The sequence below is a fragment of the Nyctibius grandis genome, chromosome 17 (assembly GCF_013368605.1).
Source record: "Nyctibius grandis isolate bNycGra1 chromosome 17, bNycGra1.pri, whole genome shotgun sequence".
NCBI classification, from domain to species: domain Eukaryota; kingdom Metazoa; phylum Chordata; class Aves; order Nyctibiiformes; family Nyctibiidae; genus Nyctibius; species Nyctibius grandis.
This window is the reverse complement of record NC_090674.1, coordinates 8453654-8477768: the sequence shown is the minus strand read 5'-3', so window position 1 is coordinate 8477768 and position 24115 is coordinate 8453654. Positions and strand designations below refer to the sequence as shown.

The following is a 24115-nucleotide window of genomic DNA, read 5'->3' as shown; positions in this document are numbered from 1 at the left end:
CCTCCTGCGTGCCAAAACGAGAGTTTGGGTGCCACAGGTATGGCCACATCATGCCAACACAAGCGAGCCACCAAACCCCCCAGTCTTTTTTATGTTTTCCAGCTGGGAAAGATAGCCAAATCTTAAACTGAGAATCCAACAGCAGCTGAAAGGCTGCTCATTACGCTCTCTTGCGTCAATACCATTTACGTTCAGTACCAGTCACACCCTTGTCCATCCCATACACGCTTGACTCATCAGTTCACATGCTGCCTGCCCATATTTTTAAGTTCTGTTTGGGCTCCCTATGGCAGCACTCACTCCTCCCCAACCTCCTTCCTGCAGATGCATTAAGTGTAATGCCAAGGAGCACTCATACCAGTCTCCCTGGAATTTCTGATCATGTCCCATGCCAAGGAAACATCAACTCTACAGACACTTTTTGAAAGCAGCAACGGCTTCAGTGGACGGCAAACATACGTGCCTTCCACTGGAAGTATGTTCTAAAAAGCCTTTCTAATTTGTTATGCATCTGTCACTAGAAGATCTCTGTCCTTCAGTTCAGAAGGGGTCTCGTTTGCTTTTTGTTTTTCTTAAGAGAACCTCTCTACAGACAGTGAATGAAAACTGAGGTCAAATGGCTGTAGAAGCACATGATGGCTTCTGAAAACTGTCAGTTTTATAGAGAAAGAAGAAGAGGCTGCCAAGTTTATCAGAGGAGATCAGAATCACAGAGGAGTGTGATTTTCACATGGAAACTCTGATTTTGCATGCTTGGTTTCAGATGCGTCTTTGCTAACCCATCTTTGTTGAAATCTGGAAACTTCTACAGAGGTGTGATTCCAAGTGTGCCTATTATCTTAGCATTAACTGGGAGCCATCCATACCTGAGAGCGGCAACTTTAGGTACGTATCTATTTCATGACTGAGCTACTACTGTCTGCCCTTTTACATCTAGAGATGTGCTACAGCCTGTGTAGCACAACCTATCACTGCATACAACAACTACACAAGTCCTATAACTGGACAGTAAATTCTCAAGAGGAGCTTGCAGAGAAATTGCAGCTACTACGCTGAGAGCTGGGCATGGTCAGGCAGCTAAAGACTTGTCTCCTTAAGAAAGAAACAGAGGCTAAAGGTTTTCAGGTATCGGCAGAACTAAACAAAGAAGGCAGATTAATTTTTGTCTTAATGTAACTGAAAATATACAGTTCACATAGAGGATGTCTTTGTCTTTATTTTAAAGATATTTGTGGAAGACCATTGTTTATCTAAACTTATGTAAGATGGAAAGTGCTTATCCTTTTACTACGCTGTTCCTGGGGTACAATTGTCTGTTAACCCTGCCTCTCGCTGCGGCCATACTAGCTGGAATCATTAACTGTGTTTTAACAGTGTAGTGCAAAGCAACTCAAAGTGTTCCACTGAGTTAATTAAAATTAATTTTAAAATTCTAGTCAGTATTTTGGAACTACAAATATTCCTTGAACTCCTTCCCTCAAGACTATATAACAGGCAGTAGGGCAAGGATTTGAAGCAGGGCCATTAAAGTAAACAGAGAAGACAGGGATTTGTGTATTTATTCTATTAATAGAATCAGCTCGCATTAGCTTATACCTTAGCTAGCTAAGCTAACATTTGTTCTCTAAGAATAAACGGGAAGATGTTGCTGGTCCTTTAAATAAGAGTGTAATTTGCTCCCTTTGGAGTACTGTGCATCAAGGCAGCAGCTTCTGATAAGTCATGGTTAGTATAATTATTCAGTCTTTTTCCCTGAAGGGCCTCTGCAATGCAGCGGTCCTTTTACTTTTTTTTTCCCCTCCCTGTTAGCAATGCCCTAGTTTGTTCACTGCTGCAGTCCCCCTCCCTTCCACCATCACCACACCATAACAACCTCTAATTGAGAGCTCACCCGCTCACCAGGAGCTCCCAGACAAACTGCAGGAACACCAGAAACAGCACTCACAGCCACCTTCTGCAGCTCCTCCGAATTCACCAGCACTGAGGGAATTGTCAAACAAGGGTTTTAAAACCAATCCACTTTGCATGCCACACTGCAGAGATTGCTAACAGCTGCATATCAATCTCCATCACATCAGTATTGGCTGTACTTCACATGCAACGTGCCGCCTCAGTAGCAGATGAAAAGCACCTGCAGACTCTTCCAATACCCAGAAGTAAAGCAAACTCAATTTTGATGCTGAACCTAAGACTATGTGCACTCCCCTCTTTAAGAGCTATTTCCACTTCTGTTTGCAAGTACGCCTCTACAGCCAAGTCACAAACCTCTCCTTACTCCTGCAATAACCACGGTGATCTGTCTCCATTCCGCTCGTGTAGACAAAGGTTGGAAGCAGTGCTGCCCTGACTTCCTTGAAATGTCCCTCTTGTATGTGGCATGAGAAACACAGCAGCTACAGGTCAGAAAGCAGAGACAAACTAAATGTTTGTGTTCTGTGACGTTACAGGGAGAGGGAGAGACAGGGAAGGATGCTTCAGTCTGCTGCTAATATTAATGGGTATCCTTGAACAGCTGTCGATAAAGGTACCGTGCCACTGAAATCATGCCTGATGCTACTTTGAAGGAAATTCTATTTTCTTATTATTTGCTTCCCAATTGTCTCCAAAAGCATCAGCTCAGACTGTGCACACGTACACACATCACTCTACCAGAATCCAGCTAGAAATGGCTCCTCCTCACCTGCCCCTGGCGCTCACGTTTTACAGATGAACTGCGGATGCTCTAATCCACACTGTCAGGGTGCTCAGATCAGGGTGCTCTAGTCAGCCCACCTGACTAGTCCCTAGGCTCACAGCTGCTAATAGTATGGAGAAAGCTTCTAAGGAATGCTTTAATGAAGAAAGCTTTTCCTATCAGGCTTCCCAGACAGAATGAGGGAGACCACCAAAAACCTTTCAAACACCACCTGCCTACACTGACATGTAGCTGGCCTGAATTAAGCTTGAAACTGTTCAATACTTCTCCAGTCAAGGTAAAACAGTTCTAAGTATTTGCCCTGTCCATCAAAGATATAACAACGCACTAACACATGCTTCACATCTTTGGAATGATAGCAATATTTTAAAGACATTAAACTGGGATCAAAAGTAATATCCACGGCAGATTTCCCAAAGCATGTGTTGTATTAGTTACCATGTTTGCAGCTGACAGACAAAACAGGATGAAGTTAATTGACTGAGGAACAAACTGCATCAGTATTAGCTCATTATTTCTCTTGTCTTCAGTATGGCCCTGTACAAACAACTACTCCTGTGACTTCTTTTGTGTAATGCTTTGTAACATTAACATTAGTTTCTCAGCTATGAAATCTCTGAAGACTAAGGATCTGACCTTACCATATTTGTCTCCTGTATTTAGCAGAGAAAATAGACACTTAGCAAATGGGTCACCAAGCAGGAGTGTTGTGACCTCGCTAAGATTGCACAAAATGCAATACCCCAGCAGCTGACTCTCTCTGATGAAGAAAGACAAAAGTAGTATTGCTCCTCTCCTGATAGGCACTGGGTAATCCCTGTTTTGGGGAAACAATCAGCTTTCTATTCAGACAAAGAAAACACCCCTTTGTCTCCTTCCCATCAAATGCAGCCACATTTCGTTCACATCAAAAGAACTACTAAGAAATTTCAGCAGGAGGTCTCTGATTAATTGTGCAACAGACCTTCCCCACAGCACAAACTTGCCCCCCTACATCCCTCACCCACGCCAGGAGCTGCTCCTTTCATTCACAGTCCTACCATTCGGTGAGCTTTGTTAAAGAATATCGCATGCTTCTTACCATCCAAGGACAGCCAGTCATGCTGGGAGGAAGGCAGGGTTGGCAGAGCTCTGGCTTTGTATTCAAACACGACAGAATTGGAGATGATCTGATTGTTGAAGGCAACTTGCAAAGTCACGAGCCCAGTGTCATGAGCTAAAAGGAAAGTGCACATGGTAAGACAGAGGCCTCCCTGCAGAAATGCACAGCTAGGTATCATCCTATTGATCTCCCCATGTGCTGAGCAGCAAGCTGAGAGCAGATGCAAGGAGAGGAGAGGGGGTGGTTGACAGTATTTTTGCGACTAGGTAACTGAAGAGTCCAAAATGCCAACCTGTATTTTCAAACATGAAGGTTGTAAGCTTAAGAGTCATCTAATGGGTTATTTTGGCAGGAGGCAGAATCACATGCGTTCCTAAAGATTAACCAGCCTCACTGCATTTCCAGTGGGAAGCTGGGGCCTAACAATGAAGCTTAGCTATTCTGCATACACTTAAAGTCATATACTGAGAGCCAGCACGACTGAAAATCTCTGCAGGGAGGTTGGAGGTGTTCTCATCCTGTAAATACCAAGGACAAAGTGCATAACACAGGCAAATTAAGAGTCAGCAGAACAATTAGAACACCCCTGAGTAACAGTTGCTCTTTAATCTTCTATTTCAAAACTAAAGAAATGCTTAGAATTATTTTAAATTACTTCAAATAATCATTTTAAAGCTAATTCAGAGCTTCTAAATAATATTTGTTGTGATCCACTGTGATGTATCAAGATCCTAAATTGCTGTTCTCGCACTAGATAGGTCAAAGAAAAAGGAAAAGCTTCTCGATGTTTATGCGCTACCTTTCACAATGGGTCCATGAGTTTAGCCAAGACATATACACGACACTATTAGGCTAAGAACTTGCTCTGAAACCACCAGCTTTAGGAGAGGTGTTCCTTACCTGGGCAGTAGCAGCGCAGTACCCCTGGCTGAATTAAAGATGCAGGCACTGAGATCTGATCAAACAGACAGCTGTAATTATTGCTGGCTTCCTGCCATGGACCAGTAATTAGGACTTTTACTCCTCCCTGTGAAGAGGGGAAAAAAAAAGCATTACAGAAGAAGCCATCCCTAGAGAGGACCATGCACTGAAATGGCTGATAGCAAAGAGCATCATGAGGGCTATCAGAAGGGCCAAGCTAACACAGATCCTTAGCACCAGTCAACACTGATGCCCCAGTCTCCCACCACTGCGGGAGAAATGCAAATATTATTCCATAGTACAGCATCTTTGTCCCTCTTCACTCGCTGTCCCCCACTCCTGCCCATACACTCGAGTCCTGTGCTTTGCCGTGGTCCTCGCCGCAGACCGCCTGCCTTTCTCTGCGTCACTTGCCAGCTCCGAGATCAGCGATGGCAAACCGTTTCGATGCTGCAAGCCAGACACCCCTCCCACCAGGCAGCCCCTGGTAACGTCTGGGTGCTCCATCCCCACCTCACACCCACCGTCGCCACCTGCGCAGGCTCCAGGCTTGTCTCCTTGCCACTGAGAAGTGCCACCGGTCGATCACAGCAAACGTGCCGCACGTTTGCCATCACCGCCCTGAGCCTGCCAACACGGATGGAAGGCTGCTGATACGGATGGGACACAAAAGGCGACACATCGCCTCCAAAGCCACAGCTGGAAGCACAACGGGACCACGAATCCGACAGCCCATGGTGCAGGATGATCTCAGCTGAACACAGCAATCGCACCGCTTGCGCTTTTCTGGGAACTGGGGTAAGATGAGGAAGCACGGTGACAGCGGGGTGACCCGCAGCGGGGCTGTTTGCGGAGGTCCTTCGCCCGCAGCCCTGGGCCTGTCCCGGCTTGTCAGGCCCAGCTGCTAAGGACGAGCAGGGCAATCCTCAGCGTCCGCATCGGGACGCACCCGCTACACCCGCCCCCGGACCCGCAGGAGCGGGGCCCCCGCGGCGGACAGCGGCCGCGCTCGGGCGAGGCCTGGCGAGCGGCCCTCTGCCCGCCGGGCCCGCGCAGGGGCCCGTCCCCGTCCCGGCGGCCGTGCTGCCCTCGGGCGGCCGCCGGCGGGAGCGCGGCCTACCCGCCCTCGGGAGGCGGATCCACCGCGGCCTCGCACCCCCCGCTGCGGGGCCGCGCACGAACGGGTGCGGGGTGGCAGCCGGGGCGCCCGAGCCTCGCCGGTGCCAGGCCCGAGAACGCCCCGGTCTGCGGCTGAGCTCGTCAGGAGCAGCGCGCTCCCCTGACGGCCTGTCCGCCCCTGCGCGGCCACAACGCGAGCGGCGACCGCCCGCCAGGAGCCGCGCGGCGAATGCCAGCCCGCCGCGCCAGGTGCGAACCCACCACCGGGGCGATCCGGGACTCGCGCTGGCTTTGAAAACCGCGCCGGTGAGCCTGGGCACATGGATTAGGGCTTGTGGTCGGTACAACACAGAAATAAACACGCTCTGCCAGCACTTCCAACAATTCATTAGCGTAGCGATGGAAAACAAACAAAAAAGGTTTCCATGGTAGCAGCAAAAAAAGAAAGATTGGCATCAGAAAGGCTGGAGGTTTGCTGTTAGGTTTGGGGTTTTTTTTTTGATTTTTGGGACCTCGTACCCAAGCAAGAGTCAGACTGTCCAGACAACGGGCATGGCAGAAGCAGTGAGTGTCTGTAGCCCGACATAGCCAAATGCTGCCTCAATACTGGGCTGCTTGCAAACAAAGCCTAACTGGGTTCAGCTGCTAACAGGCCATCATTGCCTTATTACTGCACGTTAAACAGTCAGGTAACACCAGCAGTGACCACCACAGTGCTGACTCTTCAGCTTGTATTATACTCCAGAGAAGCAAGACCAACACATTCAGACCCAGTTTTCCACCAAGATCAAGAGAAGGTAAACTCCAGCTGGTGCTGAGTGGCAGACCACCAGCGACCACCTTGTCTTTTGGAGAGGACTCTGGATTTGGCAGCTGGCAGAGGTGAGGCCCCTGGGTGTCTCCTGCCCTAGACACTCCCAGACTTCCCAGTCTGCTGTGGATTGCGCAAACGGTGGGTGAGGCTGTAACGAGTGGTGGGATGCCTTCAGCTGCCCACCGTTCCAGAGCCCACACTGCCACCTCGCTGGCCCAGATGGACTTGTCTGGAGAGAGAGCAACTAAACAGAGGGCAAAAGCTCCTGAAGGAGGCTTTTCATCAGTGCCCACCAGCCATTCCGGCATGCTGGCCACCTCAGTTTCTTTCCATCTGCAGAGTGAACACCCCTGTTTTCACACCAAGTCCCATACTGCAGAGTAGGTGAACTCTTGGAGCCACTGAATACCAACTCATCACCTGCTCCTGTAACACCGTGGTCCTGGAGCTGTCAGGGGATCATTCAGCTGAAGGTTAAGCCACCTCATCTGCCTATTACTGCATATTTCTGCTGCCTTACCCACTAGCTAACTTGCCATCCCGTGGTGTCAGAGGCAGACTTATTGAGTCTGGCATCACAGGACTGAGAATCAGATAGCGCCAGTCAATGGGGAAAGAGAGATCGTTTCCTGAGCAGTCATGATACGCCTCTGTAAGTAAGAGATACAACAGTGCTCCAAGGCTGGGCTTACAAAAACACAAAGGACCATTTTTTAAATTCAAAACAACCTGCCTCTCCATTACTGGCTCAAACCAGCCTCTTTCCCCAGCATTCCTTCACATCAGAAAAGTCTGCGCTGCTGACATTTTTAACCTGTGGTGCATGTGACTGATTTTGGATAGTCTGCGGGATGGAGGTAAATGCTGAACTCATTAAGGCAATGCAGGTCAGGAATTACTCTACTAAGAACATCAGAGCCAGATTTAAGGGTCAGCTCCAGTTTGCAAACTCTATTGCTCTAACGTGGCTTGGTACCCCCATGAAGCCATCACATGGGAAATACTTTGCTTTTCAATGAAACAAAACATTTCTGTTCGGATGCTTCCTAAGTGAAGAAAGGGCCCTGTCAGGGTAATGAAGCGCTTAATTAAAAGTACACTCAGACATGCAAGTGGCCTTGGATGCTCTGACTTCTAAGAGAAATATTTTAAAAGCCTTGTCAAAGCTTTAACAAAACAGCTCTTGGGAGCCCTTATTAACAAAGCAATGAAAGATAAAGCAGTAAACGTTAATGAGTAAAAAAGCCCTAGACTTACCTCAGGGTAAGACCATTCTGGTGAATAATCTGTCACCATGAACAAGCGCCCACTCTGCTGTAGCAACCCCAAAGTGCCTTGTGCCGCAGCTGCTGAGACCACCTCAGCCACGTGCATGTACGCCATCGTGCTGGCTCCGTTCTCTGTGCTGCTCAGCTGCATGTTGGCTTGCTGAGGACTGCAGCAAGGAATGCACATTTCAGCCTGGCTGTAGGTTGCTCTGTTACTGTCTTCAGGCTGAGACAGTCCAGCACTGTCACTTGACACCAGCTGGTGTCCATAGAGAGCATTGCTCCCACCTTCTACTGATATGAAATCATTAATTAGATCAGAAAACTGGTTGCTGAAGGAGATGTCAAAGTGGTCCAAGTTAAGTTCCATGTTGGAGGAGTTATTTAAGCTGGGATGGGCGACAGGATAGAGTCCTTGTACCATGTTTCCTTGGAGAATAGGGAGATTGTTCCCATTCCTGATACCCCCGTTGGCTTCAGGCTGCAAGTAGTGTTCTGTGCTGCAGGCTTGAAGATCCCCTGATTTAAGTAGATTTTCATTCCCTTCTGCCTGCTGCGAGGTCTCCATGGGAACTTCAGCTTCTGCAGTCATAGCCTGGAAGTTTGCTTGGAACTGCATGAGCTGGAGAGAAGAGGTGGACTCTATTCTGGTTTCCACTGTGCCATTACAGTTGGAAGTGGTTTGGGACGAGGACTCTGTTTTCACACTGGGGATTCCTAATGTGTTCACAAATGAGCCACTTGTGTCATTCAAATTGTTGTGAGTGTTTTGCTCAAGGGGAAGAGGTTTGCTGGCATCCTGCAGAAAGAAGCTGGGGGAAGGGGTCTGATGAACGTGAGGGCTCTGGACGGTCTGATTGAAGCTGGAAGAATAGTCCTTGTTGGAGTCAATGGCACTGAAGTCCATCTGCTCCAGGGTGGTACTTGGGCTCAGACCTCCTCCAGATGGAAGCAAACCTGAACCAGTAGTGAGAGTGAGAGTGTTAGATGCAGAAGTGGAGGAAAATGCTTCTTTGGACATCTGTTGTTCAAAAGATGTGTCCTCAGTTTTAATTTCTTTTGTGAGGGTTGTATTGAAGTTGAAGCTACGTTCTGTTGTGGGTGACTGCCTTATGTTGGTACTGATGCTGTCACTTTTCATACCGCCTCCACCATAAGTCTGACCTTGCTTGGGATTGTTAAGAAAACAGTCTGGGTCAAAATTCATGGTGGTTTCTGGAATTTTTCTGTTTCCATCTAAAGTTGTGGAGAGCACAAGTTCCTCGGAGACAGTGCTGGGTAGCATCGACAAGCTCTCTGAACTGCCGGTTGTTGGAAAAGCAAATTTGTGTCCATCTGAACTCACAGCAAGTACCAGTCCTTGTGCAGCTGCATCTGAGGACAGAAGGTGTTGATTTGGGCCGGAGGTGGGTGACATGGTGTACACAGCTTCACTGGTGACTTCTGACATAAATACGGTGGCACTTTGTGACAAGCTTCCCATAACTGATGCTACAGCCATACTGGACACACCAGTGACGGCCGGGCTATCTGCCATATCGGGGTCGCTATTTAATCCACTGCTGATGGACACGGGAGAATTCTGGGTCGTATCTGGGACCTCCACCTGGTTGGTGGAAGAAACCTCGGTGCTGTTTTGGTGGAGCAACACCGGTTTCGCCACTTTGCCGTTCCTCTTCTCTCGGCTGGAGGCCTTGCCATGACTGTGCTCGTTCTTGCCTTCAGAGACATCGTTATTTTGTACCTCTGAATGAGTGCTGTACCCACCTGTCCTTGGTTCGACCTTTGGTGATATGATGCGATGTTTGGCACTGTTACACTTGTGATGCACACTGCTTCCTGCCCCTGTGCCAGAAAACAACAACATTTGCCATTCAGTAAATACAAAATTAAGACGATGCTAGTTGTGCATCTCATGGCTGTAGCAAAGCAGAGCCGTGCTTGTGTACGAGTGTGCGTGAGAGTGAGTGAGCACACACACGAGAGAGCAAGAGAGACCAAGAGAGACCTTGGAAATACAATTAATTTCTTGCCAGGACCAGATTTACAGCTCACTTTCCATCTAATGCACACATCTGTTGTGTGCAATGACAGCAACCTCAGAACAGGCACGTGTGCACCCTTCCCCTCACCCCACCTAGCCCCCACCCCCTTCCTCCCTGCCCCATCAGACAGCACGTTAGGAGGAGAGGAATTGGCACCTATGACAAGTTTCGGAGTTATTTAAACGTGCCCGATCTCAGTGCAAAGTCTGCAAAGCGAGGGCTGTTGCTGTCAGCTGTGGCAGGGGGTTTCTGCCTCGCAGGCCCTGCTTCATCTGCACCGCAGACTCGACCTCAGCCCCCGGCGACACAGAAGCGTGGCTCTTCGCTGGCTGATGTCGGGTGGTTTGACAACCCCTCTTGTGGGCTGGATGCTGACTGGTAATCTTGGAGGTGACAGATGCCATATCATGCTCCTGTCACTGGCATTACCCCGCTGCTGAGATTGCAACCCTTATCTTCGTGTCATCATTGTGTCTATTACAGCTGCCAGTCAAATTATTAAAGCAGCAGTACATTAGCCAGCACAAAGGAAGCTTTCCCTCCCCTAAGGACGGTGATAAGTTTCTCTTGTTCTAAGCCGCTCATATAATAAACATTTTGTACTTCGAGAGGCTGCACGCAGAGCACACGATTAGTACCGGAGTGGCTGAAGAATGCTCAGGCAAAGGTCACCAGAAGACACCCTCCACGGAGCTCAGCCAGCTGGCGCCTTTACTGGCCTGACAGAAGGTGAACGTCACCTGAGTTCCTGGGAGCTTGGAAATCAGGTGGGATGAAGGAAACTATTCTGTCTGCAAAGGCATCTTAGCCACAAACTCTGGTGCAGGGACTGCTTTTGTTGTTTAAAGAAGAACAGCCCATGAATTTTTGATGTTTCTTTCCTTAATTGGTTTATTTTCCCTAGAATAAGAACAATAATTATGGTACTACATAATGACTAAAGGGGAAAAGAAACCTCCTCCTTATAGCTAATGGCTACAATTATAAATGCCACCTTCTGGGTAACATACAGCGTCCATGTAGCCGCTGCAATTTGCTAAATCTTCTGTTCCTTGCCCTTGAAGGGGAACTTCTCTATTATGTGCTCAAGATTTGAATCAGGTCACTTAAAGTAGTTCAGGACAGTGCTTTTGAGACTAAATGCAATATTAAATCTGCCTATTCTCCTAGGTATAGAGATGAACAGCAACAAGGGAGAGGCTTTCACGCGGATGACAGTAAGGAACTGGGAATGTACGTGTCAACGTGCAAGCCGTTACAAAACAAAGCCATACTGTTATGTTAAAAAGCGTGCAGCAGACTTAGGACAAGACAAAACATCAAAGGGAAGAATAAAAGAATTCATGTTCAGATCTGCAAGCCCGGATCAAATGCTGAGCCTTAAGGGTTGAATTTTAATCCAAACCCAGGTATTTCAGAGGTCATCATTCGTACTTAAATCTTGACTGTATAATGCAACTGCCCAAAAAAAAGAAGAAAAAATAAACCCTTTGAAGCACTGACAGCTTTCCTTTATAAATTTTGCTAAAGACTAATTAATGTGTCATATATTTTATTTGACCAAAGTATTAGGAAGGGGGGGCTATAAAGCAGATGAGTTGGAAAAGCGAATCACTCAGCTTCCCGCTCTCTCTATAAAATGCTAGTACTAAGGATGCTGTTTCTTGCTGTTGTAGTCTCACCCAAAACACATCCATCTTCTTTAACAGGAAAGAAATCTCCCGTGCTTTCATGATACCTAAATAAAACCTGTCTTATCCCAGTGATACCTTGTAATTAACCACCTAAGCCCATTTTCTTCAGCAAAGTGGGCTGCAGGGCAAGGAGATCAGAGGGTGAAGTTGGAAGAACATCAAATTTTGAGGCTTCAGTAACAAAATTTGAGCATGTAGAAGAGAATATGCCTTTTTGAGCAGGTCACATATAGAAAGTATTTATTAGAACTTGCGTATTACAAAGTGTTGACATTTTTTCCAGAGGTTCCAGCTGCATCTTTTTATGCTCAAGACTTCTGTCACCTCTGAGCTCACTGTGTCTCAACGTTTCATGATACAGCATTTTTAGCACTTCAGTACTACAAACCCTACTCCAAGTCTGGATTAGGCTGCGATCATTTTGTGCCCTCCCAAGGTACTCACCCAAGGTACCAGTGCAGAGACAGTTGTGTGTCCGAGGCTGCGGTTTGGTCTGGTGACTGTCGAGGATCTGCTGCACGAGCTGTTCCACAGAGAACCCTGAACTGCTGTTTCCATTGCTGCATGTCCACTTAATGCCATGAACTGCGAAGAGAACAGTAAAACTTCCCATCAGAAACTTCAAAAACACACCAGAAACCATCATAAGCCACTCCAAAAGAACAGCAGAAACCCATTCCTGCTACTTTTTGTCAGATCTGAAGGAGACCTATAAAAAGCAACAGTAATGGTTATTGTTTTACTGTTCTCTGCTCCCTGATATCCATAGGCTTCCAAATGGAATTCCTGGATTAGGCATGTACAGAGGAAAAAAAACCTCAGTAGAATATCTTTCTCTATTTCAGTTTGCTGGTGATGGTGGCTCTCTAACTAAGCTGAAAATTTGTCAGGACTATCTGAATAGTGCATGTAACCTTCGTTAAAAACCTAAAAGGAACAAAATAACTTGTGTTTCCTTGAAGTAAAACAGTACAATTCCAAGGAGCATTCTGGAATCTTTTCCTGTCTAAGACGAAAACAAATTTAGTTTTATAATAAAATCAGCAGCCAAAAATACAGCAGTATAATAGCAAATACAAACCTTTTGCCAGGCCTTCATTGTCAGATCCTGGTTGGCAGCAGTGAAGACTGACTCGTTTTTGGGGAGTCACTAACAGACACTGTGTGAGTTCCTCCTCAGAGCTGGACAACTTTTTAGTAATTTGGGAAAATGGACAGGAGGGTGATGTTGCAGAACGTGTTGCAAACTGAAGGTCTGTTTTCTTGGGGACTCTCTCGGCCTGTTAGCTATTTAAATAAGAATGCTAAACTGCACGCACACAAGTTATTTGAATAAAGGCTCCCTCTCAGCACGTCGGGCTGATGATCACTATACAGCCAGAAGTATCTGCAGACTCTGCAGCAACAAGCTGCAAGGTGCTTCGTGCAAGAAGATCAGAAGCAAATGAGGGCACGTTTACGACAGCTAACGACCATTGTCAAAGAGGCAGGATATTGCGAGAATCTCCTGTTCTCCTCTTGGATGCTGCTTATTTAGTATGTCATAAGCAGCCCGTGGAACAGAGTTCCTAGATCTGCTCTGTGAAGCAGTTTTATTGCTCTTTTTATCACCTGTTGCTGTGTTGCCTCATCATCCACTGATGTTACTTTGCCTAAGAGCATCTCATCTTGGTCTAGTTTTATATTACAGAATTCGTATTTTTATTGGCTGAGCTGGATAACCTGCAGAAATATTGTAAATAAAGTTTACAAGTATTCTTCCTCATACCAGTATTTAAAGTGCTGCAGTTAGTTTAGCAATGGGTCCCTCTATGCTTGCTTGACAACCACATTTATTGTTATCGTACCCAACAGATTTTGCTTTCTAGTATGTTCACAATTTTGAATTTCCTCTTAACGCTCAGTATCTGTTATTATGTCTACGTTTAAGTTTATACACGCTTACCGCTTCAGTACCTCCACTTGCATTCGTTTTATTATTCTAGGTATATTATTCTGTCGCATGTGACATTATGCCTAATAAGTGATGTTCAAATAGCAGTTTTGCAAAAAATACACTGACAGTGAGATTAAAATGCAGTAACGTATTTGGAATACTTTTGGCTATACTATCTAAACTTACTGAACTGTAATTATTATGGAGAACTTTGCATTAAGTTATATCCAGTTACTTCAGAAATGCTTTGCTAAAGAAGTGAGCTCAGGTACGTATTGCTAGGTACAGAAAGTCTATTTTACAGCTGTATGTCAAGTCTGCTCCCTACTGCTGCTAAATCCTGTGATGAGCAGCGTATTACAGGGGGCAAGTCTGTAAGTGACTCATGTCTCATGGTTTGTGTATTCATGATGATGGTTCTTAAGTCTGAATCAAGCTGTGAGCTAGAAGCTAAGAAATAACGGACAGCTTTACATCTGGATACACATAGTACCATGCCTATTATTTTCAGGTCCTTCCAGTATAACAAAGTCCCATCATGGATCTATTGCTGCTGAGGAAAGGTCCTGCTCTATCCTTGCTCCAGCTGATCCTCAAGGGCTCCAGGTCCAGTTTCTGTCCACGTGGTATGACTTTTTTTAGTGCTTATGCTCCCCGTATGTTATGAAGGTTATAAAATAAAAACCCAGCGAAGGGTGACAGATTGCAAAAAAAAAAAAATGTCTGGATGCTTAATGCAAATTATCCTCTATCTTGGCACATCCAATATGCAGATTTTCTCCCTCCCCCTTCTAAAGAAAAACTCCTGTGAGCTGGTGAGTTGTTAGTACTGAATACCAAATACTACCAAGATGGCTTTTAACGTGTCACGCTTGGCTTCCTGACACATAATGAATCAGCAGGAAAGGAGATTTCTACGGGGAAGAAAGTGCATTATGAAAGGAAGGTTAATAAAAAGCACACACACATTCTTCCTGTTTCTTAGTAGTTCAAAAAGTGAAACCACTGTAGAAGTATGTTTGATTAAATATAGTCATAAAGTAGGAACACAAAGAAAGGGAAAAAAGATTGAAGCTTAACAGAAATTCTGGGAAGTATTTTAAGCTGGATTTCTGTTCAGACTTCTCCTGCATTTCCTTATAATTTAAAATGAAAGCTGTGAACTGCTCCAACACTTTCCCTTCCAGTGATATCACAAGCAGGTCTAAAAGCCGCTGCATTACAGCAGCAACATATTCCTTGCCACGCACCTTCTGCACAGCGCCTGTAGCATCGAGGCAGCAGAGCTGGGGAGAATTACTGGTATTTCACTGGGTGCTTGAAGAAGAGAAGTGAGGCTGGAGGAAGGTCCACAATTCAGAGTGCTAACGCTGCTCCTAGCAGAAATGCCTCCCACCTGAGACAGATAAGTTGGATAGACTGACAGAGCTGGAATAGCTGGAGTAATCAAGGTCAGGTTTCTGTTTGCCTCTCCCTCTTGATGTATCTTGGATGACCCGCTGCAAACCCTCGCGTCACGGTCCTGCCCTCGGCCGCTCCCAACCGACACAAAACGCTTTACAAATCCTACAAGTGCTGACCATAGCGCAAGCGGGTCCTTTGTCCTACCGCTCTGCTGATGGGAATGAACGCCTGCCTTGCTTCCTGCATCCCGCTCCACCAACTGTTGACACCGGGAGGCTGTTTCCATGGCGATGGTCAATTGGAAATGGCAGCCTTGTCCCTTCAATTTTCACAGTGTTGGTGTTGACAGAAGTAAAGGTCTTGCTCTGATTTCTCGGTTTGGCTAGAGGAGATTTCCTTTGCATTTATCCTTTCACATCCAGACCCACCCCCCCCAATTCAGCTTTGTTTTTCCAGCCCTCCACTTCCACTCATTATTGGTTAAGAAGGAAAAATTTCCTGATCCTTACTGCTGGGGATGCAGGCAGGGAAGATCACCTTCCACATTTGCCGTTTCTTCATGACACTTCCTGAATGCTAATGTCTTTGTGAGGAGTCGTACAGATGTTTCACCCTTAGTCATTCTTTAAAGAGAAGTCTGTCTTCCAAAACGAGACCCTTTCTTGAAGGTTTGCTCAGATGCAACTGGATGCTTAATAGCAAGTGGGAAGCACCTGTGGTTCAATTATCCTCAGAGAGGTAACGCGACGTGACTCTTCTGAAGCTGCTCAGAGTGAGACTTCCCCGACTTTTACTTACAGCTAAAGCAATTTTTACTTACAGCCGCCTGCAGTTCAAGGCTGCTCACACATGAAAGCACAGTGCCGGAGCTAACGCTCTCAAACCGCTCTCCTAAGCCACCTACACGTACGCACCTGTAACAAAAAGCAGAGCACGCGGGGAGTTCTCGCCTTCGACACCGTTCACCAGGACAAAGCTGCTGTCCCGGGGCCGCTCCCTGCCGCAAGGCTCGACATTTCTGACCCGGTCTGTCCAACAGCCCCGCTGCCGGGCGCCGGGACGGCCCGTACCGCAACCGAGGCGCGACGGTGCCTGCCCCCGGCCGCGGATCGGTGTCGTTGGTGCGGGCGGTCCCGGCTCGGGCAGCCGAGGAGCCAGCGCGGCTGCGACAGCCCGAGCCCCCGGCTCCGCCGGCACCGAGCCCCCGGCTCCGCCGCTCCTCACGGCCCCACCGTCCCGCCCGCGCCGGTACCGGGCCGGCGGCCGCCCTGCGCCGCCAGGTGGCGCCAGCGGATAAGGAACGGGCGGCGGCGGCGCCCCGGGACCGCGGGGAGGTGAGGGGGGGGGCACGTCCCGCCGCGGACACGGGGCTCCCGCAAGCCCCGTGCGAGCCCGTCTCCATCTGGTTTCAAACTGACTTTATTTATTTAGCAAAAACCTCGCTGGGTGATTTTGGGGAAAAAGCCCTCCCTCCGCCGCCTCCGGCACCACCCGCCCGCGCCCCGCCGCCGGGCTCGCTGCGGGGCCTGAAGCCATCCTGACCCCAGGGACAGTTGTTGTTTTTTAACACCTTGGTGTAACTGCCAGGGACAGAGGGCTGCCACCGCAGCAGGTGCTCGAGCATCGAGCCTGACAGTTACTGCGGCTGAATGCCGAGAGGGGAGAGAAAACACCGAGGAAGGAGGAAAGTACAGGCTGGTGCGCCCACGGCATCCTCAGAGAGGTTCTGTGATTGCTGCATCTGGTTTAATATCCAGCTTTTAGGGGGACAGGAAACGATTTGGTTTAGCTTTCCTCAAGTTAAATTTCCATTCCTGCTAAAAACCTGGTTCATACTGGATTACTATCAACACTCAGTTTCAGCTAGTGGGGTTATTTCACTGTGGTGTCTCCAAATGGAGGCTGAAAGATACAGCAGGTGAAAAACAGTTGCTGATTTTGTTCTTCTGGCAAAGTGGAACTTTCTACAGCAGCTAAAACTCATGAGGGCAACCACGTTTCTTAAGGAGTGGCCCATATAGACACGGGAACAAGCTCCTCGGGGCACATAAAGGCCACCACAGATCTAAGAGGGAGAGAAAAGGTGCAATTCTTGTATGTGTCCATGTTCAGAGCAGTGCACTTGCAGCAATCCAAGGGTTAAGAGATGCATTTTGGTGAGAAGATGAGAAATGGAGCAGGTGGCTGCTACTGGCTATGCAGCCAGGGGGATACAAGAACCTACCCAGCCCCTACTACTGTATTCTCTTTTTAATAAAAAACCACAGCCAATTGTAGTAACATATAAGTACTATTCCAGCAAAACCGGACATCAGCATTATGAAAACCAAACTCTTTTAGAGGATCTAAGTTCCTTTTTACATGGAGGTCAGCTGGAGCTAAGCTGCCAAGCTTCAGTTTCCATTGAGGGTCACTTTGTAGCTCTGACAAACCAGTTGGGGAATGGTAAAAATCATCCCATGTAGCATTTTTGTACAACTGATCTTTTAAGATGAACTATAAAAAAAAACAACCCTTAAACACAATTACTGAAATTGAATATAAATTTAAGTCAAGATAAAAATACCAACAACTCAATTCTTCAAAGCATATTAATGCCAACTACTGCTATTTAAACTTCATTCTGGACTACAAGCGTTCAATGCTCTCTCCAATTGTGAGAACACAGGGATGCAGTTTCAGGTCACCTCCAAGAGCCCCAGAATGTTTCATTTACACAGACAGAACAGAGAGAATTGGTGCCTCCAGGGAGAGGCAAGAGCTGCCTGTGCCTAAAGGTGTTAAGTCTGATGGGCACCACATGAAACCTTCAGCTTCCCCAGCTGTGGCCACATGCAGGCAGCAGGAGCAGGAGCAGTTTCCAAGCAGCAGAGGAATGAAAAAAGCTTTTTTTCCAAAAGAAAGACAGCTCTTAATTATAGTGGACCTGAAACAACGATTGCAACGTAGTAACAGCTGTGAGCTTGTAACTCACATTTTGCCAGCTGAGGGATGAGAAAGCCAAAAGGGGATGAGTTGGAGAAACCCCCAACATGAGCTGGCTCACAATTTGCTGATCATATGGAGTTTATATACAGAATTCTGCTGTGCTGGATTCTGTCACTGCATTTTGCTTTTACCACCAGATGCCTCTAAGGACATCTGCTAATCTGTTCAGAGAAATCTCAAAGCAAGGCTATAACAGGGCACGAGAAGAGGGAAAAACTGAAACCAACGCCAAATTGAGGCCCATTCTTCATACCAGGCATCCTGAAATGACTTACAGGTGTCTCGGACAATGTTCCCACAGAATTTTCATGTATTTTTGCTATGCATTTTGCACAAATGTCCTCAAAGGTTGCATTCGTACAGAAGCAACACCCATGACGACCCTTTTGATTCACACAACCAGTTAGGACGCTGCCAACAGTCGTATCACAGGTCTGCCACCAGCAGCAGGATGTTTCAGTGGAGGCTTCACAGCCCTCCCTGTGCTCCCTGATCACACTTACACCTCTAAGACAAGGCGCCCCATCTCCTAGCCTGGAAGGAGAGAGGAATCATCCTGCTGGAGGTCATGAACAGGGCATCCAGCCCTTCCAGGCTTGTCTGCTTCAGTCTCAAGGACAGCCAACCTGAGGTCTGACAGGCCAACAGTGTCCAGACAGGACAATCAGGAGGTCATGGATGTCCCAGCGTGAAGGCAGGTGACAAACACACCAGAACTAAACCGAAAATCCAAAGCCATGAAAAACTGAAGTCAGGCTGATTAATTAATTATTTACAGTCTCAACTCGGTTAGAGATGTTGAAAAACTCCAAATTCTCAGAGCATCTGCAGTGAGTATTCACCTTTCATGGATGTTCAGATGGCTTAATTTCAGTTCACAGACCAGCTATGCTAGAACAAGTTAATAAAAGCTCCATAAAGCTCTCAGAGCTGTACGGCCACCCTCAAAAGGCACTGTCTCATCCATAACCACCATTGCAAGCACAGTCACAGCATTAGGAAAAACCACCTCTGAAGCCAGTCAAGAAGCTCTGGGTTCACAGAGGTCTTCTTCAAGACCCAGACAGAAGGAGCCGCCTCTCAGCAGCCCAGACCTCAGCACACTGCTCTGCTCACGGAGGTGACGCAGGCTGGTACCAGGAGCCTGTGCTTGTCCCCGATGCCTGCTGAACACTTGCTGAAGCCTGGACTGACTTTGGGATGATATGGCAGGGAAGGAAGAGGGAGCCGAGTGAATTATGGATGCAAGAACTGTGAACAAACTCCATGCTCATCCCAGTTAGGGTCCCTGCATTTCAGGAAAAACAGTCTGATGTATTTGTCTGGCTCCGACTCTCAGACCGATGCCTCTCTCCCTGCCAGCCATCTGCCACATCACTTTTAGTTCTCCAGCACACACAGCCAAGAGAACATGCTCCCAGCTTTGGCTGCCACACCACTGATGCTCTGCTATCCCAGATTGTGATATAAAAGCTTTAATACCCGACAGAGGTCAAAAGCTTTAACACCTGACGCCGGTCTAGGCTGAGTAGGACTTGAACAAACAGCACTTGTTCTCAGCGAGTCAAGACCTGGACGCTGTCACTGGCCTCTGACCAGGAGGAGGCATTTTCCCCAAAGGCAGAACTAGTATCAGCTTCTCCTAATTCTGAATGACATCAGTGATCTGAAAGAGGATGCAAAAACCTCCCTGCAGGCACAGCATTTGGCCTCGGACCTCCTGCACACCCTGGCTGTATTATCACTAACTTGTCTTAAACGTGAAATTCTTAAGAAATCTGGCAACGAAGAAAACAACAAAAACCTCACACAGCTTGCAAGTCCAGAGGAATAAAACTAGATGAACTGCAACACGGAACAGGTAGAAGGGTGAGACTGTCACTTCACCAGTGACACCACGCACAACGCCTTGATTAAGTCATTGACAAATCTGCTTTAGGGCAGAGAAATTTGGAAACATCAGGCAATCAAACTGTGAAGTCTGTGAAAGAATGTGATTAATGCAAAAATGTGATGAAACCAATGTGCTTGGCTCCAGAATTTCATGGCACACCCAATACTGGAACCAAATCTGATGGCTTCTTGGCGAGCAGTGCCCCTCTGTGTTCCCTGAACACGGTTATCCTGTCCTCTTTGTTTTCTAGGTCTGACCAGAATCTAAAGATTTTATTTTAGCTACATTTCTAAGTATGCGTTTCCCAGGATATGTACCCATAAACAGAGATGTGTACATGCATATATACTCTGAATAATTGTGCAGAATTTCACTCTTCCCTCCCGAGGCACAAAAGAGCCAAGTGTTATTAAATTTATGGCGAGTTTGTTGTAGTTTTCACATAATTTTCTTGATGCACTGCAGATTTTTTAACAGGCTGCCACTTCCTTTCCTGTTTAACGTTAAGATACTTGTCCATTCTCAGCTACACCTTCAACATCTTGGATTTCTGCCTAAGGTTATCAGTCCCAGGGGCAATACTCTGTTTAGCAAATGTGTAATTTTCTCTCTTCTCTTCTGCTTGTCTTCTGCCCTCCAATTTGCGTGGAAAAGGAATACATGGGCCTGCAGAGCTCGGGGTGCAACAAAGGAGCAGTGCAAACTCGGATTACTAATGCTGCGGTCAGCACGAGACTGATCTTTCACTGATGGTTGAGACACATCAGAATGTACTTCACGGCTGCGACCTCTAATTACCGAAAGCTGGGCTTGACACCAGCATCCGACCCAGGGCAGGGGCGAGAGAGAAAAGCAGACCTGGTATTTGTTCACTCATATGCAAACACACAGACTTGGTACTGTGGCTCCTGCAGTTAATTTTCTCATGCTTACAGACCCATGTTATGCCTAAACTTTCTTTCATTGCAAAAAGATGTTTGTGTGCACATTGGGACACATTCTCCAGAGGAAGACATACAATATAACTGTGATGTGAGAGAAAATACAGTCCAGGGTGGATGCAGAGAACTCCACAGAGCTGCCTGTTTGCAGAGCAAACTTCCCGATCACTCTGTGCATCTAAGCAGCCTTCTCTTTAGGCTGGGAAGTTTAGAACCGTAGGAAACAATGCCCACCCTGGGACACTCAGCTCCATGGAGTCCTTCTGTAAACAACAGCAACCCATTCCGATCTGACATTGAACCACACAAACACGCAGTGCCCTTTGGGGAAACCCACCTGCCAATACTGCAAAGGCTCTTTGCAACCGAGTAGGTGCCTACAAATGGTGCTTGAAAATGCAAGATCATAGGTACAATTTTTTCCCAGTGCGTGGAGGGGACCTTTTTTTGGATATGACCTTTTTGGGGTCAGTCTGGGCAGCTCTCATACTGTGCATCCCAGAAGCGTTGACTATTGGGAAGAAAGAAAGTGCACACAGATGCAAGCTGAGTTTGACGGTGACAAATGACTCCTTCACAGGGGAGACTGGTGGCAGTGAGAGACACCGTACTCTACATTAACCCTTCGTAAAGCAAAAGGGCAAAAAAGCCTCCAGGTACTCACACATGGGTTTGAGCTGTCCGATGAGTTCCTCTTTTGTCCACTTGGCCCATTCCTTCTTGTCTGTGTTTATTGAGCACAAGATGGGGCCGCACGGTTTCCCGCAGTCCTCGATGGCAGGGACGTTCAGGTAGTGCACCAACACGATGTCTGGGTTCTGTGGGGAGAGCAGAGCAAAAGTCACATCGTTGGGCCTCCCCTGCTGCTCAGGGCTCCCTGCATTTACCTTCCTAATTAAAACTATGACAGAAAGCATCATAATTAGATCACAGTGTGCACCAGATGACGCACGACAGAGTCTGCACTCGGCTTCCCCCCCCACCTCCTTTGCTTGCAAATCTCCTGCTTCTCTTGTGTGCTCAGGGTGAATTTTTTTCCAACCCGTATAACATTGAATACTTGCAAGAGTCCCGCAAACACCAGTCGGAACAAACACCAGGTAACGTGATTTGGTTTAAGGGACCTGTGTTCTGTTTGACCCAATGCTTTCATCGGTTCTGGTCCACACCGGGCTATTTCAAACATACAGAAATTCACCCGAGAGCATCAGTAACAGCCACGTTTCCGTACGGCAGCAGAAAGAGGGAGGGAAGAGCAAAGGAGGCTCACAAACGGTATTAGAGAGTGCCCAAGGGCAGGTTCTTTTCAGACAAGCCCGAAATTTCTTGTCTTTTGAAGATCTTGCAGCTTTACGGTGAAAAGAGTGAGCTGCAGAAGGTCGGGACTGGAAGAGACCGTGTCCTTTGCAGAACAACTGCAAGGCTTCGCTCCCGCAGGGTGGTTCAACGCTCCCCTCTCTCCCCGCGCACCCTCTCCCGGGGCCGAGAGCAGGGACGCATGGCAGCGCCGTCCCACTGACACGGGCGTCTCAAGTAGGAGCGGAGCAGCGTGTTACCGCCCTGCGAGTAAATGAATCACCTTAACAACAGCAACAGAAACAACTCCGCTCGTTTCCCAACAGCATCCCAGGGAGATTGTACAACAGATAATAACAAGATTGAGAAGCTGATTTCTTTCCCTTAAGTCATTTACTCCTAAGTTCACAAACTTTAATGACTGCTCTGGAATTATTTATAAAAATAAATAGGATAATGGTGTAATTAAAACTCTAACGTTTCATTAATGCTGTTAGAGCCCTGCTCTGAGCGGGAGAGGGAACATGAGCCATCGTTCGTTTGCAAAGGTTGTGCTAATGGGAGCACTTGCTTATGAAACCTGCAGAGAGCTGGAGCAGCTCGTGGACACCCACACCAAGGAACGACCGGTGGAAGGTAACTGCTGACGGGCAGAACACAGCACTGAGGCCAGGCACGGGGCGCCGGGCAGCTGCACCTGGAGCCAGCCCCGGGCAGGGGTGACCGCGCAGCCCCTCGTGCGTCCTGCACGCGAGGAGCATCCTGCACGTCTCCAAGATGAGGGAGCAGCTGGTCACGTCTCCCAGCTCCTCGAGGCTTGCCAGGACAGTGCTGGCAACTGAAAGGCCACCCCTTCACGTGGTGACCGTGTACAGCAGCACGGCAAGCACAGCAGCCCCACAGAGCGTGTCCTCCTGCTGGCTGAGTCCCCTTCCATGCTGGTACCCAGTAGGGCTCCAGCAACCACATGCATCCCCCTGTCTGGAGGAGAAGCTCTCTTTTAAGTTAGGAAGACGTGCAAGCAGGAACTTGCATTTTTTTCCCCCCTCTATTGAAGAAAACTGCAAGTGGGGGATTTTCAGTGAAGATTCTGCTAGATTGCAGTATCAAATTTTTGCAGCCTGTGTTAGAGAGTTGCATTGCACAGGGAAGAGGCAAGGAAACCTAGTAAGGAACTGCTAACAGCTTATTTCAGAGCAGTTTTGAAAAGTGCTAAAGCAAAGAAAACCATCAGCTCTTCTATTCCCAAGATTCCCCTGGAGACAAACAATTGGACCTTTTATGTTCAATTTTTATGCGTTCAAAGCCTTCCTCTTCACAGGGCACATCTTCTGCCCCAGATGAGACAGCCAGAGGAGGACACATTAAAAAACCGTATCCTCTCTCCAAGCTGCTGCAGGATTCTCCCGCTTTCCACACTACAGTGCACGTCCTCAGGTCATCACACTAACACAGCCGTGTTTTCCTTTCAGCCTTCCCGTTTTACCCTTTAAGGGTGATGGAGGTGGCAGCCGGGGCTCCCGGGGAATTAACGGGGCGGCTGAGCCGCTTCCAACATGAGCGGACAGTGCTGCTCAGGACCGGGGAGGTGATGAAGGGGCAGTCTCCTTAAGGGAGATTTGTTTCAGAATCCCTGGTGCTGTAGGGTAAACAGGAGACTGTGCAGGAAGCGGTTAAAAAAACACAAAAAGCTGTTAGCTTTGATAAAGAAAAATGCAGCTGCAACATCTGTCTGACTCTTGTTTGCAGCTTCATCAGCACTAAGTGGTCAATAAATCAGACTGGCATGGCGTTACGTTTCCTCCGTGGCTTAACCATTAATCTCATGCCAGTTCTCATGAAAAATGAAGGAGAAAAACTATGTGATAGTGAAAGTGTATACATTATCCAGAAAGTAATAATAGCACGTAATGGCGCTGCAGACCTCCCTCCCAGCACGACTGCTGGAGCAGCGACCCCCCGTGCTACCCACTAACACTATTTAAATTAACCAAGTAA

At 47.5% G+C, this 24115-nt stretch overlaps 2 protein-coding genes across 3 annotated transcripts in view; both read right to left on the bottom strand.

Moving 5' to 3' along the window:
* LOC137671095 (calmodulin-binding transcription activator 1-like) overlaps positions 1-4776 on the bottom strand; it is a 42378-nt gene extending 37602 nt beyond the window's left edge. Inside the window, exons 1-2 of one of the 2 annotated variants that reach the window (XM_068414378.1) lie at positions 4698-4776; positions 3777-3911 (exon numbers count right to left, since the gene is read on the bottom strand). The gene's annotated coding sequence lies outside the window, so the exon portion shown is untranslated. Of the gene's footprint in view, positions 1-1891; positions 1916-3776; positions 3912-4697 lie in introns of those variants that run through there. The other variant, XM_068414377.1, reaches the window with a different exon arrangement.
* A 38-nt stretch (positions 4777-4814) lies between these two features.
* The window catches only part of LOC137671510 (calmodulin-binding transcription activator 1-like), a 41855-nt gene continuing 22554 nt past the window's right edge, over positions 4815-24115 (bottom strand). The window contains exons 2-7 of the mRNA XM_068415106.1: positions 21486-21639; positions 12103-12243; positions 7909-9764; positions 5492-5622; positions 5232-5417; positions 4815-4824 (exon numbers count right to left, since the gene is read on the bottom strand). Of these exons, the coding sequence (XP_068271207.1) occupies positions 4815-4824; positions 5232-5417; positions 5492-5622; positions 7909-9764; positions 12103-12243; positions 21486-21639 (2478 nt within the window). The remainder of the gene's footprint in view (positions 4825-5231; positions 5418-5491; positions 5623-7908; positions 9765-12102; positions 12244-21485; positions 21640-24115) is intronic.